General features: G+C 51.5%; 1 protein-coding gene across 4 annotated transcripts; it reads right to left on the reverse strand.

Annotated features, from left to right (window-relative positions):
- Window positions 1-331: 331 nt before the first annotated feature.
- Window positions 332-7,985, reverse strand: WDR13 (WD repeat domain 13). 4 transcript variants are annotated; one of them, XM_007991597.3, is made up of 10 exons: window positions 7,882-7,985; window positions 7,459-7,538; window positions 6,537-6,777; window positions 6,034-6,143; window positions 5,780-5,910; window positions 4,863-5,170; window positions 3,531-3,711; window positions 3,289-3,430; window positions 1,129-1,247; window positions 332-670 (listed from the first exon to the last, which is right to left on the reverse strand). In XM_007991597.3, the coding sequence occupies exons 2-10, from the start codon at window positions 7,497-7,499 to the stop codon at window positions 486-488; spliced, it is 1,458 nt and encodes a 485-aa protein (XP_007989788.2). In that variant the 5' UTR covers window positions 7,500-7,538; window positions 7,882-7,985; the 3' UTR covers window positions 332-485. The 4 variants fall into 4 exon arrangements, with proteins under 4 accessions (XP_007989788.2, XP_072869838.1, XP_037848873.1 ...); XM_073013737.1 differs by having other exon boundaries at window positions 7,343-7,538; window positions 7,882-7,981; XM_037992945.2 differs by having other exon boundaries at window positions 6,537-6,743; window positions 7,882-7,975.
- Between the last annotated feature and the right edge of the window lie 9,129 nt (window positions 7,986-17,114).

Genomic DNA, 17,114 nt, shown 5'->3' on the forward strand with positions numbered 1-17,114 from the left:
CCACTACCCCAACTTCTGCAGCTCTGTCTCCCATCCTTGCTTTATTTTCTTCACACCACTCATCATTAGCTGGCCTGTTCCGTATTTTTGTTTACTGTCTCCATTATGATGCAAGCCCAATGAGGGCAGGCATTTCTGTCAGTTTAGGTCAGAGCAGTATCCCCAGTGCCCAGAACAGTTCCTGGCACACGGTCGAGGCTCACTAATGTCTATCGAATGCATGAGTGTGTAAAACAGTTAAGGCGGTGCCTGTGACCCAGCAGACATTCAATCAATGCTTGTGGAATGAATGAATCCGTCGATGCATGAATGCACGAATGAGTCAATGAACCCCGTTCCACCGTGTTTCTGGAGCTGCCCGCTGCCCTGCCCGTCCCTGGCAGAGTTGGGAGCTGGCCCTCAGCACGACCACCGAAACTTTATTTACAACACGAGGCTGGAGTAAGAGGGGTGGGATGGAGGACAGCAGCAGGGCTGACAGGACCCTACTTCTGCTCCCGCCTCCAGACGATGACCATGCCGCTGGCGTCACTGGAGGCCAGTAGGCTCTCGTCGCAGTTGAAGCTGACATCAAGCACAGGTGCACTGTGGCCCTGCAGCTTGTTGACGGCAGCCTTGGCCGCCCGCTCCACATCAAAGAAGTGCACGCACATGTCCTCACTGCCCGTCACTGTCGGGGTGAGAGGGAGAGGCCATCGGGAGGCGCCTGGGGTGCCCGTGGTGGGAAGTCCCTGAGGTGTCTGAGGTGTTGAAGGGTGTATGTCCGAGGTGTGAGGTCCTAGCATGGCTTGGGGAGGTTTGAGGGGGCCCCATCCCTAGATGGGAGGTCGCCTGGCTGTTTCGGTACTGTGTGCAGAGTGCGAGGTCTCTGGGCTGTTTGGGGGGAAGTGCGTTCAAAGTGTGAGTTTTCATCACTTCTCAGCCTTTTGGCTGAGATCAAGTGCAAACTGTGAGTTCTCTGAGCTGTTTGGAGCTGTGAGTCCCAGAGTGAGGCTGTTGGGGCAGGAGGGGTCATGAGGCCCAGGAAGTCAGGGAATCAGTGTGTCATGATGTCTGAGCCAGGCTGGCACCAGCCCTGGCTCCTGCCCCTCCCCAGTCACCCAGATCCCCTGTCCCTACAGGACTCACCCACGCAGGCCCCCTGGCGGAAGGACATGAGGGGACAGAAGATGCTGCGCACAGGATGTGAGCTCTGCTCGATGGGGAAGCTTCTCTTCAGCTGCAGGGTCCCCTCGTTGTCTACCACCCTGACAGGAGGACAGAGCGGGTCAAAACACAGCCCCAGCAGGGAGACAAGTTGTGGGCCTACGTCCCCACCCCTGTGCCTAAGTTCTTTTCAAGGTGCATGAAACCCGTTTTTTTTGTTTTAGTTTTTGAGACAGGATCTCACTCTGTCACCCAGGCTGGAGTATAGTGGTGCAATCATGGCTCACTGCAGCCTCAACCTCCCAGGCTCAAGTGATCCTCCCGCCTCAGCCTCTCGAGTAGCTGGGACCACCTATAGGCACACACCACACCCAGCTTATGACACCCAATTCTGAGATGACTGCATAAACTATAAATAGGGGCTGATGTGTGAGTTACTGATGGTTCAGAAACCATCTCTGTTGGTATAAATGGGAGCCTCTGCAGTTTCATTCACTAGCTTTTCTTTCTAAGGGTCTCTAAAAGATCCTGGTGTTAAGACAGGCACAAAGAGAGGAAATAAACACACTATGGTACGCCCACACTGTGGAAAACTGCACAGCCCTTAGAATAAACCACAGTCCCCACAGGTGACCTGGGGGGTTGCCACAAGGCATCGCCTGGTGAGAAACTTGAAATGTAGGAAAGGCCATTTCTTTTTTCTTTTTTTTTTTAAGAGATAGAGTCTGGCTCTGTCGTCCAGGCTGGAGTGCAATGGCACGATCTCAGCTCACTGCAACCTCCGCCTCCCAAGTTCAAGCAATTCTCCAGCCTCAGCCTCCCGAGTAGCTGAGATTATAGGCACCTGCCACCAAGCTCAGCTAATTTTTGTATTTTTAGTACAGAAGGGGATTTGCCATGTTGGCCAGGCTGGTCTCGGACTCCTGACCTCAGGTGATCGACCCGCCTCAGCCTCCCAAAGTGCTGGGATTACAGGCGTGAGCCACTGTGCCTGGCCGGAAAAGGCCATTTCTTTAAAATGTCTTTCCTTCAAAACTGTGGTGGGAGCTAGGCAAGGTGGCTCACGCCTGTAATCCCAGCACTTTGGGAGGCCAAAGTGCGCGGATCACTTGAGGCCATGAGTTCGAGACCAGACTGGGTAACACAGCAAAACCTCATCTCTACAAAAAATAGATTTAAAAAGTTGGCCGAGCATGGTGGCGTGTGCCTGTAATCTCAGCTACTTAGGCTGAGGTGGGAGAATCGCATGAGCCCAGGAATTGGAGGTTGCAGCGAGCCATGATCATGCCACTGCACTCCAATCTGGGTAACAGCAAAACCCTGTCTCACAAACAAAAACACACGCGGATATGTGTACATGCCTAGGATTTGTAGACAGACAAGGATATGTGGAAAGATGTGGATCGTTAATGGGCTTTACTGTGGCAGAAGGAGGCCAGAGGTGGCAGGAGGAAGAGAGGCTATGGGAAATGGGTACAAACTTAAGGGTACACTTAAATTTTAAAAAATTTAAGTATATATAGAAATTGTTTAAAAAGGAGGAGAGAAATAAAGGGGTAGAATAAAAAGCATCCTGTTAGGCAGTGGTTTTCAGGCCTGGCTAGATATCGCTTAGGGAATTTCTCAATCTACCAATGCCCAGGCCCATCCCAAAGCTTCTGAAATTACTGGCCTGCAGAGGGGCCCGGGCAAGAGTTTTTGAAGCTCTTCAGGTCATTTCAATGTATGGCCCAGGCTGAGAACTGCATTTGGGCAACATGACAGATGTGAATGGGGACAGTAACCCCCAAATTGCCCCCCGCAAAAACAAAAACAATAAAAGAAAAAAGAAAGGAAAACAGGCCTCTGCTTTAGGTAGCCCTAATCTATTTTATGCTTCAGTTTGCTCGCCTGCAAAATGGAAACAATAACAGCACCTACCTCACAGGTCGGTGCAAGGATTCAATATGGTGATACGTGGAAACTGCTTCGAATGGGCCTGGCCGCAGTGATTGCTGTAAACGCGCTCACTATTGCTATTACTGTTAACTGCTACTACTGCTCCCTCAATTAAATTAACCTGATGGAGGAGATGAGCTACTGTCCCAGTGTGCTGGAGGAGGCAGGCCCTCCATCTCCAGGAGGCCCTGATGGGGGACCCACCTGTAGAGCAGCAGCTTGTTGAGGCAAGCATTGATGAGCAGTGAGGGATCCCGGGCCTCGCGGCTGACCCAGGACCGGGCTGAGATGCTGGTCACAGGGCTCCCCTCATGCACCACCAGACGCTTGGCTTTGGTCAGCTTCCCTGCAGCAGCAGAGGGAGGGAAGGCAAAGGCGAGGGTGAGGGCTGTGCCCTGGAAGGGCTGGAGGGCGAGCACTCAGATGCAGGCCTGCTGTCTGCCTACCCGTGGCCATGTCGAAGAGGAAAGAGAAGACACTGCCACGGTCATCACCCGCCCAGAGCAGCCGGCCAGGGGCATCAAAGGACAGAGCAAGGACACGGCCCGTCAGCTTGCTGGAGCCCCCCTTCACTTTCTTGCCCGTGGAGATGTTCATGACATGCACGTTGTGCTTGGCGTTCCCCACCTGTGGGGAGAATGCACAGACCATCATCCTGCTCCCAGCCAGGCCCTCCTTGAGTCTGACCACAATGGGGCTGCTGTTGATGCGACTGGCTAGTCCCTGAGTCTATTCACAGTGCGGCTGTGGCAGGTAGACAAGGTGACCAGGCATGAATCCACCTCCCTAGCCAGCCCCTTTTGCAATCTGCCCAGAGTAGGCCACCTGCCTATGGGACTAAAGGGCCTTCAGAGCCATCATGCTGCCCCTTGGTCGGTCCTCCCACAGTGTGAGAACCACAGGGCCCATCTAGGCCTGTGATCCCAGCTTTCCCCTGCTCCCTGGCTGCTCCTTTCTGGAACTTGTGGGGCTGCTGCTGATGTGGGGAGAATCCCGGCCCACAAGCTCACCCTTAGTCGGTTCCTCAGCAGTTCACCCCACCCCACTCCGGGCTACACCAGACTTTCTAATGTCCTTCCCCTGCTCTCTGACCAATCTACCCTGGAGTCTGACATGGTGGGGCCACTGACAGACCAGACAAGGCTTAGCCTCATCATCCTGCTCCTCAGAGGTAGCCCCTGCAGTTGGAAAACTGTAGGACTGCAGCTGATGGGACCAAAGGGGCCCCAGAGCCAGAACCCTGCCCCTGGCCAGTGCTCCCTGGAGTATACCACAGCAAGGCCATCGCAGACCAAGAATGGCACTCCCCTTTTTTTTTTTTTGAGACGGAGTCTCGCTCTGTCACCCAGTGGCACCAGCTCGGCTCACTGCAAGCTCTACCTCCCAGGTTCATGCCATTCTCCTGCCTCAGCCTCCCGAGTAGCTGGGACTACAGGCGCCCGTCACCTCACCCGGCTAAGTTTTTGTATTTTTAGCAGAAACGGGGTTTCAGCGTGTTAGCCAGGATGGTCTCGATCTCCTGACCTCGTGATCCACCCTCCTTAGCCTCCCAAAGTGCTGGGATTACAGGCGTGAGCCACCACGCCCGGCCCACTCCCCTGTCTTCTGATTTGCTTCCCTTTTAAGTCTGACCACACTAGGACTGCTGTGACGAGATTGGGCGGGTGTGGGGGGATCCTAGGCCCCCCTGGCTGTCCCTCCTTATACTCTGAATCCCTCAGATGGCCTTCCTGACCCAGCCCATCAGCCCTTGATGAGTGGGTGTCCTGGAGCCTGACCACGGTGAGGTTGTTGTTGACGGGCTGGAAGGTGCAGCAGAGCAGTTCAGCGCCATCAGGGTCAGGGATCTCCCGGATGCAGCGGCCATCCTCAGAGGCCCAGATGCGCATGGTGGCATCCAGTGAGGTGGACACGAGGATGTCATTGGAGAGGGACCAGGCGAAGTCAGAGACACCACGGGTGTGGCCCCGTAGCACACGAAGCACTGTGGGTGGGGCGGGCACCAGCTGGCACAGGGAGATGCTGCCGTCGAGTGAGCAGCAGGCCAGGCGGTGCCGGTCATCATTCGCGAAGCGCACCCTTGGGACTGCAATGCCAAGAAGCCATTAGTGGGAGTCTGCACACTCATTGGGCACTTTTCTCTCTAAAAGGCTCTGACGTGTGTGCCAGGGGCTGGGGCCCCACGGCATGAGGCACAGTGGCCTCAGCAAAGGGCTTTCCTTGGCTGACAAAGGGAACTGTAACCCCAGAAGACTCTCTGCCAAAACTCCCTAAGTCTTAGCAGCTCCTTTGCAGATTGCAAGTCTTCTGCAATGTGAGAAAGTTCCTGTCTTAGCGAACACTTTATAATCAAGTTCTTGGCAGTTTGCAAAACCCTTGACACTGTAGCCCACTCTGCCCTCTGCAAGGGGATTTATCATCAGCAAAGGCTTTGAACTCTTCCAAGTGACTCAGGAACCCAGGCAGCCTGCTGCAAAGGGCTCTCTTAGGCTTCTGAGGCCCTTTCCAATAGACGAAGCACTGAGACTCTGCAGACCACTTTGCAGAGGGATTTTCAGTCTGCAAAAGGCTTTACGGATGGTCATTCCTCCTTTGGAGGTGTGCCAGGGGCCTTGGATTCAGAAAAGGATGCCTTGGTTGGTTGTCACAGTTTGGGCAAATGCTTGGTGATGGAACCCGCCACCCACTGGCTCACCTGCCTCATCCACGTGCTGGTCAAAAACATGGTACATGCCCGCAAAGGCATAGTTCTCGCTCAGTGATGTGTCCCCGGCCATGGCCCGACTTGCCTCTGCCGCTGACGTGGGCACCACGCTGCCAGGGGGCCTGGGCCCCAATAGGAAGTGAGGGGTGACAGGAGGTAGATGCAAAAGTGTTCAGTCTGCCATTGCCCCAGGGCCCCTCTCCTCCTCGCAACCCACCCCCAGCCTTGGTTGCCTCTGTGCATACCTGTCCTCATAGACAGCACGGTTCATCTGTGCCTGCAGCTGGTAGGAGCCTCGGCTGACAGAACGACGGTGCCCACGGGCCCCCAGGGCCCGAGGATCATCCTCAAAGTCCTGCAAATGGAAAGGGTCAGGGTGGGTGCATCCTGCAAAAAACCCGAGAACCTCTGAGGTGTGGAGCCCTGAAAATCTACCTAGAGCCAGATCACTTCTCACGGTGCCCCCTGCCACCACCACCGCTGCCCGCTTGTATAGTGGCTTCCTCATGAGTTCTGCTGTTCCTGCCCTCCCCCTGCTCAGCAGATACTCAAGACAGGGCTTGCTATATGTTTACTGACCTGTTTACCAAGTTTTTTGTCTATTTATTGATTTACTTGGCATATTATATTTTTGTCCTCTGCTGATGCAGAACAGTGCCCAGCAAAGAGCAGACGCTTGATGAAAGTCAGTGGAGTGAATGTGTGCAGGCAGGGTATGCCCAGGGGGTAAATGTGGCCAGGAGCTCACCTCCATGCGGTCAAGGGTAGTGCGGCTACTGCGGACGATGCTGTTGCTATAGGCACGAGCACTGCCTGGCTCAGAGAGGGGTCCGTAGCGCTGGCCCAGCAGCTGCCCCCGAAGCCTCAGGTACTGCCGACGCAGCGCTGGGGGGTGCCCAGCCTTGGCATTCTCCCGCAGCAGCTGGCTGCGCCGGCGGATATACTGCGTCCGAAACTGTGGAAACGTTGGTGTGCGGTACGCGTTGTACCTGCAGGGTCAGGATGCAGGGCAGGCAGCAGGCACAGGACAGAGGGAATCAATCAGCTCGGGAGATAGGGCAGGAGAGTGAGGTGTGTGGCAGTGACTGGGGCCTGGGTGGTTAGAATGACTAGCAGTGGTGATGGGGGACCTCTTGGTCCTGCAGTGGGAGTGAGTCTGCAGTAATAATGAGTATGGTCATGAGGTCAGTTTGCAGACAACAGTGTCAGTCTGCTGCCCTGCTGGGGTCCATACGGGGTGACTGAGTCAGTGCAGACAATAATTGGGGTCGGTATACCAGGGCGACAGAAGTCAGAATGACATTAAGGGGGTCAGTGTTGGGAGGTGATGGGGTCAGAATGGGGAAGTGATGATGTAAAAAAAAAAAAAAAAAAGTCCAGGGGACACCCATAGGGGATAGGATGTCACTAGCCTGAGCCCCACCTCCCACTCACAGGCAGCGTCGTTGCGCATGCCCATATCTGACCACACTTTCCCAGCTTGCTGTTTAGAATCCTCTCCGGCCCAGCCAACTCACCGCGGGCGTGCCCGCCCCCGCTACTGCGCATGCTCACCTCCGGCATGCCCACGCAGCCGCATTAAGGCAAGTTCTCCGCCCAGCCTCACTTATCGCCATTGCGCATGCACCACAGTAAGTTCTGCTCCCCTGGGCTTCGACCCCACGCCTCACCTCGCGTCCACTGCTAAGACTTGCTGCCACACCGCGGCCATTCCCCGGCCTCCTCCTCTGGCGTGTCCGCCCGCGGGAGCCTGCAGGACAAGGGCCTGGAATGTGAGCGTCCCGAGCGAAGGGATCTAGTTCCGTCCCGTCCGCCAGGCGACCACTGCCATAGACATCGAGTCCCTCCGCGCCGGAGATGTCACGAACTCCCACCCGGCTGTTACCATGGTCATCACCCCAGCCCTGCCCTTCCTGGGCAGCGCCGGGGTGACACACAGCGATTCAGAACAGACACCGCCCCTCCCCAGTCGCCATAGCAACGCCCCTCCCCCGCCTAGTATTCCTTGCTTGACATTCCCCATCCATCCTGTCCCCGCCGCCCTCCGCCTTCCCTTCTCAGGTCCAAGAGCATAGCCCGGGATCGGGAACCACCTCCGGGGCTGCCTCCGGTTCTTGAGGCCCCCCGGAGCGGCCCTGAGACCACTGTCGCCGGTTCCTTCTGTCTCTCCTCCCTTTCTCAGGCTCCAAGCAAGATGGCCGCCTGCTATCAGAAAGAGCTGCCGAGCCCAGAGCGAATCGATAGACATCCTTCCCAGGGCGTGGGAGTCTCGCAGGCGCATTGAGGGACATTCGCTTCAGGCCCAAGGACGGAGGCTCCACCCCTCGAGTTCTACCCACTCGTTAATGGCACTTTTTGTATATAGAAGGATAGTGTCTAAGGGACACAGCGTCAGGGGTGAGTTTGCGAATCATGCCCTAGAAATCAGAAGTACATTATAAAAAAGAGAAGAAACACGACTTTTAAAAGTGGTGTAGGGCCGGGCGCGGTGGCTTACGCCTGTAATCCCAGCACTTAGGGAGGCCGAGGCAGGTGGATCACTTGAGGCCAGGAGTTCACAGCCTGGCCAACATGGTGAAACCCTGTCTCTACTAAAACTACAAAAATTAGCCGGGTATGGTGGCGGGCGCTTGCAGTCCCAGCTACTCGGGAGGTTGTGACAGGAGGATCGCTTGAGCCCAGGACGCGGAGGTTGTGGTGAGCTAAGATCGCGCCACTGCACTCCAGCCTGGGTGACGGGAGTGAAACCCTGTCTTAAAAAAAAAGAAAAAAAAAAAAAAAAGTGGTGTAGGCCACTTTTTAGCAGCACAATCTTGTCCAAGCAAAACTTGAATAATGTAATAAAAAATCATCATATATGTAAAGACGCCTTGAAAGTTCACCAGTTCTTGCAGTGGGCCTCTGCACACCCCTGGGATGAATAAGGTCGGTTGTGTGTGTGTGACTGGGATGGCTGGACTTGGATGCCCCCAGAAAGCTTGAGGCTTGAGTTTCTAAAGACAGAAGATAGAATTAGGCAAAATAAGCTTTGGGGTTTGGATCCAAGGAGGCTATCTGAATCATCTCTATTTCAACTTCCAGCAGGAAGCTGCGTTTCAAATTGTTCATCTTAACGTTATCAGGGTAAACTTCCTGTTGGATCTTAACATCAACTGACATAAAATTCGAAGCTGTTATTTTCCACACTATTTTTATAACAAATACAATCAATTGAACAATGTTTTAAAGTCACTGAAAGATCCCACTGTATTGTATTGACTCAGCATCTCCCTCGTCCATGTAACAAGCTTATCAGTGTCTTTTAATATTAAATACTATTTTGTAACATGATTGATAAAGAATAGACTCTATTTCACTGCACAAACGTGTAACGTTAACAAGAACAATATTTATGAGACAATGTGCTGGGTACTGTTCAAGGTATTTTATATATGTTAATCTATTTAATCTTTTTTTTTTTTTTTTTTGAGATGGGGTCTCACTCTGTCACCCAGGCTGGAGTGCAATGACATGATCTTGGCTCACTGCAATCTCTGCCACCTGGGCTCAAGCAGTCCTCCCATCTCAGCCTCCCGGGAGCTGGGACCACAGGCATTTGACACCATGCCCAGATAATTTTTCTATTTTTGGTAGAGACAGCGTTTCACCATGTTGCCCAGGCTGGTCTCAAACTCCTGAGCTCAAGTGATTCGCCTGCCTCGGCCTCCCAAAGTGCTAGGATTACAGGTGTGAGCCACTGCACCCGGCCAATTTAATCATAATAACTGAAGGTTGTGGGTCCTATTACTATCGCCAATTTACAGATGAGGATATTTGAAGCCCAGGGAATTCAAGGGTGACATTTTATGGAACTGGTTCCCTGAAGATTTTTTTTTTTTTTTTTTTTTTTAAAGACATGGTGTCAACTGGGCATAGTGGCTTATGTCTGTAATCCCAGCACTTTGGAAGGCTGAGGTGGGAGGATCACTTGAGTCCAGGAGATTGAAACCAGCCTGGGGAACAAAGTGAGACCCCATCTCTACCAAAAATTAGTCAGGCATGGTGGTACATGCCTGTAGTCCCAGCTACTCGGGAGGCTGAGGCAGAAGAATTGCTTGAGCCTGGGAGGTTAAGGCTGCAGTGAGCTGTGATTGTGCCACTATACTCCAGCCTGGGCAACAGAGCGAGACCCTGTCTCTGGGAAAAAAAAAAAAAAAAAGCTGGGTGTGGTGGCTCACACCTGTAATCCCAGCACTTTGGGAGGCTGAGGCAGGCAGATTACCTGAGGTTAGGAGTTCGAGACCAGCCTGGGCAACATGATGACTCTGTCTCTACTAAAAAGATAAAAATTTAGCCGGGCATGGTGGCAGGCGCCTGTAAAAATCCCAGCTACTTGGGAGACTGAGGCAAGGACAGTCACTTGAACCCTGGAGGCAGAGGTGGCAGTGAGCTGAGATCGTGCCATTGCACTCCAGCCTGGGCAACAAGAGCAAAACTCCATCTCAAACATAAATCAATTAAAAAAGAGAGAGAGAGAGATGGGGTTGGCTGGGCATGGTGGCTTGCACCTGTAATCCCAATACTTTGGGAGGCCAAGGCAAGAAGATGACTTGAGTCTAGGAGTTTGAGACCAGCCTGGGTAATACCTTGAGATTACATCTCTACAAAAACAAAATTAGCTGGGTGTGGTGGTGTGTGCTTATAGTCCCAGCTACTCAGGAAGGTGAGGTGGGAGGATCACTTGAGCCTGGGAGGTCAAGGCTGCAGTGAGCCATGACACTGCACTCCAGCTTGGATGTTAGAGTGAAACCCTGTATTTTAAAAAAAAGAGATGGGGGGATGGGTCTTGATATGTTGCCCAGGTTGGTCTCGAACTTGTGGCCTTGAGGCATCATCCCACCTCAGCCTCCCAAGGAGCTGGGATTTATAGGCATGAGCCACCACACCCAGCCCTGAACTGGTCCCCTATTTGTGACCGGCATTGGGTTTATTTCTATGTTCTTTTTTCATCATAAAGAGTGTTGTGATAAATGCCTTTCCCATTCACTTCCACCTTCTCTCAACAGAGCCCTGCCCCTTCATCCCACCACTCTGCTTCCAAAGAAATGTGATGGAATGAAATCACAGGAGAGTCAGGAATTCGAGTCAGGGATACCTGGAAAATTCTGTTTTACCATTGGAATGAATTATTTTATTGTTGTTTTTCAATATTCACATATTAAATTTATAAAAATTATTTTAAAAACTTCTTCTATAAGGCTATAAGATACTAGACAAAACAAGCTAATGAAAGGTTTGTTGCCCAGGCACTGTGGCTCACGCCTGTAATCCCACCACTTTGGGAGGCTGAGGAGGGTGGATCACTTGAGACCAGGAGTTAGAGACCAGCCTGGCCAACATGGGCACCTCTGCCTCCCGGCTCAAGCGATTCTCGTGTCTTGGCCTCCCAAGTATCTGGGATTACAATCGTGGACTACCACGCCTAGCTAATTTTTGTGTTTTTAATAGAGACAGGGTTTCACCATGTTGGCTAGGCTGGTCTTGAACTTTTGGCCTCAAGTGATCCACCCGCCTTGGCCTTGTAAGTCCTGGGATTACAAGCGTCAGCCACTGCACCCAACCTGTTTGAATTGTTTTAACATGTATGTGCTGTCATTAGATTAAAAATGGTTTTTGTTTTTGTTTTTGAGACACAGTGTCCGAGTTTTTGTTTTTGAGACAGAGTTTTTGTTTTTGAGACAGTTGTTGCCCAGGCTGCAGTGCAATGATGTGACCTCGGCTCACTGCAACCTCTGCCTTTTGGGTTCAAGCCATTCTCCTGCCTCAGCCTCCCGAGTAGCTGGGATTACAGGCACACACCACCACACCTGGCTAATTTTTTGTATTTTTAGCAGAGACAGTGTTTCACCAGGCTGGTCTCAAACTCCTAACCTCACGTGATCTGCCCACCTCTGCCTCCCAAAGTACTGGGATTACAGGCGTGAGCCACCGCGCCCGGCCTAAAAATGGGTTTTGAACAACAAGCCGATAAAAGAAGGCAGTTGCAACTTGTTGAGAACTTGGAGAGAAAGGGGCAGTTTTATCTGTGGGAACGGCAGGTCAGTGAGTCGGGGAAATGAGGGTCTCAGGCCTGGGGGTATCAAGGAGAGATTGTGAATGACTTTGGTTGCAATCATGACATCTAGAAAAAAAAGCTCAAACCCATGGAGGACCACAAACCCCATTCACTCTAACAGGATCCAGGGCTGTTTTACTGTCAGAGTGATGGGTGAAGGTCCCAGCCAAATGAACAGCAAAACCAGATTTGGACAGAAAAGACAGGTAAGCCTGAGTTGTTTGAAGATGATACTCATCACAACAGTGACTACGAGGGTGGAAGAAACGGGCAGGGGCTGTCTTTTTTCCAGACTCGTCCTTCCTTTATGAGCCCCCTACCTATCTGGCTCCCAGAGTTTAGAAATGCAAAGGAAAGGCTGGGTGTGGCGCCTCACACCTATAATCCCAACATTTTGGGAGGCTGAGGCAGGAGGACTGCTTGAGCCCCAGAATTTGAGATCTGCCTGACAACATGGTGAGACCCTATCTCTACAAAATAGAAAAAAATAACTAGGCGTGATGGTGCACACCTGTAGTCCCAGCTACTCAGGAGGTCGAGGTGGGAGGATCACTTGAGCCTGCAAAGTTGAGGCTGCAGTGAACCGTGATCACACCACTGCACTCCAGCCTGGGCAACAGAGTGAGACCCTGTCTCAAAAAAGAAAGAAAGAAAGAAAGAAATGCAAAGGAATGCAGTGGACTACATTGGCTGTGTCTGCCTTTTTTTTTTTTTTTTTTTGAGATGGAGTCTCTAAGCTCCGCCTCCTGGGTTCACGCCATTCTCCTGCCTCAGCCTCCTGAGTAGCTGGGACTACAGGCGCCCACCACCGCGCCTGGCTAATTTTTTGTATTTTTAGTAGAGACAGGGTTTCACCGTGGTCTCGATCTCCTGACCTTGTGATCCGCCCGCCTTGGCCTCCCAAAGTGTTGGGATTACAGGCGTGAGCCACCGCGCTGTGTCTGTTTTCATTGCTCCCACAGGCTGAAATAAAATCTCAAGTTGGGCCCCAACTTCAGGGGACAAAGTAAAGCATGATTTGAGGGAAAGTGTAGGTGGTTCAGGGGACAGGTGTGCTGAGAATCAAGACCAGAGACAGAAACGGGAGGAGCCACAGAGCTGAGGTGTAATTGGAGTGGAGACACGGAATCGTCATTCACTTATCTCACCCCTGAAGTTTCTTCCTAGATGGGGTGAGTGGGGGTTAGGATATGAGGTCATAACTTTCATCATTTCCTGATGGGAAAACATTTGCCTCTGAAGCCAAAGTTCTCACAACCCCTATAGCCAAAGTCAGAAATGAGATTTCTGCCTTTGGAAGAAGCCTCAACAGAGCCCTGAGTGGCCCCTGGCATGCTGAACTAGTGAGCCAGCTTTCTGACAGATACTTCTTCAGTCACTGGAGCTATGATTCTAACTGCCAAGATCAACAGTAAGAAAATAATAATGTAAGAAATTGGTAAACTTGTAAATGAAATAGTAGTTTGGCCGGGCATGGCGGCTCACACCTGTAATCCCAACACTTTGGGAGGCCATGGTGGGTGGATCACTTGAGGCCAGGAGTTTGAGACTAGCCTGTTCAACATGGTGAAACCCCTTCTCTATTAAAAGTAGAAAAATTAGCTGGGCATGGTGGCGGGTGCCTGTTATCTCAGCTACTGAGGAGGCTGAGGCGGGAGAATTGCTTGAACCTGGGAGGTGAAGGTTGCAGTGAGCAGAGATCACGCCACTGCACTCCAGCCTGGGCAACAGAGTAAGATTCTTCTTTTTTTTTTTTTTAAAAAAAAAGTAGTTTGGTTATTGTTGCTGGGGGGCAGGTGTGAAAAATAAACTTGAACTGAAACCAGAATGCACAAAGCCTTGGACTGCTGAGTGTGAGGATAAGGCGGCTGTTGAAGCCTGCCGGCCACGGATTCAGAGCCAGTGGAAATCACTTCACAGGGATAGGACTAGGGTCACTCTGGTCTTGAGATCTCAATTCAGCTTGCCCAGTGAGGCATTCAGGGCTAGACTGCAGGTCTGGGAGGGTTTAGCCCTTGGATCTGATATCACAGTCCCAGGCGATTACAGCCCTTGATTCTCTTTCTTTGCTGCTAATATGTTGAACTACATCTCATGCTTTTCAAATGTCAAGCCACCCTTGCTGTCCTGGGATAGGTCCCACCTGGTTGTGGTGATAGCCTGCATTACTGAGTGCTGACTATACTGATCTTATATGTACTGTCACAAACCTAAGGAGGTAGGTATGATATTTAAACCCCATTTTGAAGATAAGGAAAGTGAACTCTGGAGGGGTTTACTGCCCATGGCCACAGATGTAGACAATGTTAGAACTAGTGTTTGGACTCCAGTGGGAAGTCGAACTGTTTTTGTTTTGTTTTGTTTTTGTTTTGTTTTGTTTTGTTTTACTTTAAGTTCTGGGATACCTGTGCAGAACGTATGCAGGTTTGTTACATAGGTATACATGTGCCATGGTGGTTTGTTCCACCTATCAACCCATCATCTAGGTTTTAAGCCCTGCATGCATTAGGTATTTGTCCTAATGCTCGAACTGGACTGTTTCTTATCCTGGACACCAGAAACCACCAACCCCTAGTAACCAGCCAGCATTGTTGACAATAATGACCAGTCCCTCTCCTAGCTCTGTGCACCCCCAGCACTAAGTCCCAGATCTAATTATGTTCCTGTGTCTCTTCTGACCTCCAGGACTGCTATATGCGCCAAGGTCTGCAATGGTGTCCAGCTACCGTGAGGGGCTGATCTCCACCTAGGCTTCCTCTCCAACCTCACCCCTTGGCACTCTTACTCCATCAGGTTATGTTCCAGCCACGCTGGCTTCCTGTCACATGCTTTGAAAACTATACAGTGTTTCTGGTATCTGGAATGCTCTCTGCTATGACTCACTTCCCTGACACTTCTCATCCTATGGTCATGTCACTAATAACAAGCACTTTATTTACGCCAATCATAATTTATTCATTTAAATTTATTTATTTATTTATTTATTTTGAGACAGAGTCTCGCTCTGTCCCCTAGGCTCTGGAGTGCAGTGGCGTAATCTCTGCTCACTGCAAGCTCCACCTCCTGGGTTCATGCCATTCTCCTGCCTCAGCCTCCCGAGTAGCTGGGACTACAGGCACCCGCCACCACCCCCGGCAAATTTTTTTGTATTTTTAGTAGAGACAGGGTTTCACTGTGTTAGCCAGGATGGTCTCGATCTCCTGACCTCGTGATCCGCCCGCCTCGGCCTACCAAAGTGCTAGGATTACAGGCGTGAGCCACTGCGCCCGGCCTAATTTATTATTTTTTTGAGATGGAGTCTCACTGTCATTCGGGCTGGAGTGCAATGGCACAATCTCGGTTCACTGCAACCTCTGCCTCCCAAGTTCAAGCAGTTATCCTGCCTTGGCCTCCCGAGTAGCTGGGATTACAGACATGTGCCACCATACCTGGCTAATTTTTGTATTTTTAGTAGAGACGGGGTTTCTCCTTGTTAGCCAGGCTGGTCTCGAACTCCTGACCTCAAGTGATCCACCTGCCTCAGCCTCCCAAAGTGCTGGGATTACAGGTATGAGCCACTGCGCCCAGCCTGAAGCACTTTACATTAATAGAAAATCTTGTGTAATCCTTACAATAGCAGCCTTGTGAAGTAGATATGATTGCCATCTCATCTCACAGGTGAGGAAATGAAAACAGAGGAAGTGACCTGCCCGAGGTCACGCAACCAGTAAGCAATGGAACTGGATTTATACATAGGCCACTTGGCTCCGAATCCCTGTTCTTAACCACAACACTGACACCAACTGTCAAGTTACTTTTTGTGAGCTCGTCTAGTGTGGATTCCTAACAAGTACTTTGTCATCCTGCCCCCGCTTTGATCTGTCAGCAAACCCTGTAAGTTCCACCTTCAGAATATGCCAGGATCTGAGCTCTTGTCTCTGCGTCCACTGCCGCCACCACCATCGCTGGTCTGGACAATTGCAGCAGCCTCCTCACCACTGCCGTCCTCGCCCCCTCTCCTCAATCTGTTCTCACGGCAGCCAGAATGATCCTGTTGCAACCCAAGTCAGCCCAGGGCCCTCCTCTGCTCAGAGCCCTGCCGTGGCTCTCATCTCTCTCAGAGAAAAAGCCAAAGTCCTCTCGGTGACCCACGAGGCCCTCTGGACCCTCCCTGACCTCACCACCTGCCACTGGCCCCTGGCTCACTCTGCTCCTGCCCCACTGGCTTTCTTGGTGTTCCCCACACACCAAGCAGCTCCCTCCTCAGGGCCTTTGCACCTGTTTGCTTTTACCTCTGCCTTTAATTCTCCTCTTCCAGATGTCGTAGCAAGGTAAGACTGACAGGTTTGGCCGGAAATGAAACGAGCCCTTGTTACATTCGGATGTTATATACATGGACCACGAAAGCAAGAACAGCCACAGATTCTGGTTCATGTCTCTTGGGCCTGGCAACATCAAAATGAAAGGGGCGAGATGACCATACCCCAGGTGGCAGGACACCTTGTTGCTGAGGAGCTCATTTCATGCTGCAGCTAAGCAGTTCTATAACCCAGAGGTGAGGGGTAGAAAGCCTCAAACCCCACCAGAACATCAGGAGGTGGGGAGAAAACTGTCTCACAACAGGCTACTTGGTAGATAGGGAGGTGAATGGTAAATGGCCTCGTGAGAGCTCCCCACAAACCTTCCGTGCTCTGTGTTCCAAGGATTACAGGGCGTTCTGCCAAGACTTACATCAACTTACCTGCGTGGCCTGTGTGGAGATGTGCAAGGGAGCCAGAGCGCTGTGGAGGAACCATTCCCACGAACTAGATCACTGGATATCCTCCTTGACTGCTCTCCCTCGAACATTGGGTCTCTGTTGAAAGGCACCTTCTCAGAGTCACCTTCCCTGACTGCCATGTGTAAACCAGCACATCTCACTCTCCACCCCAACCCTGCTTTATTTCCCTTAATGTTTCCCATGCCCTAACATTACATTACACAGCAATGTTTTAGCTTATTGTAGGTGGACCCCACCAATGCATGATTCCTGAGGGAAAGACATGTCCTGTCTGCTGTGGTGTCCCTGTTGTTATTATGTGACACACAGAATAAATGCTAACATTGACTGACTCTGTCCCAACTACCAGACACTGATCTAGGTGTTTCCATGTCTTAACTCATTGAATGGGCTACCTTTATTATCTCCATTTAACAGGCGAGGAGACTGGTGTTTAAAAGAGGTCCTGGGTTCAAGAGGAGAGAAATAAGGAC

This window comes from Chlorocebus sabaeus, chromosome X (genome assembly GCF_047675955.1).
Source record: "Chlorocebus sabaeus isolate Y175 chromosome X, mChlSab1.0.hap1, whole genome shotgun sequence".
Lineage (NCBI taxonomy): Eukaryota > Metazoa > Chordata > Mammalia > Primates > Cercopithecidae > Chlorocebus > Chlorocebus sabaeus.

Bases quoted from the DNA above. Each gene is read 5' to 3' on its own strand.
- WDR13 (XM_073013737.1), bottom strand. From the start codon at position 7,404: ATGGCGATAAGTGAGGCTGGGCGGAGAACTTGCCTTAATGCGGCTGCG. The intron at 5,171-5,779 runs GTGAGCCAGTGG...TTGGCATTGCAG, and splicing joins CCAGCACGTGGATGAGGCAG to TCCCAAGGGTGCGCTTCGCG. The intron at 1,248-3,288 runs GTGGGTCCCCCA...TCCTCCTGTCAG, and splicing joins AACAAGCTGCTGCTCTACAG to GGTGGTAGACAACGAGGGGA.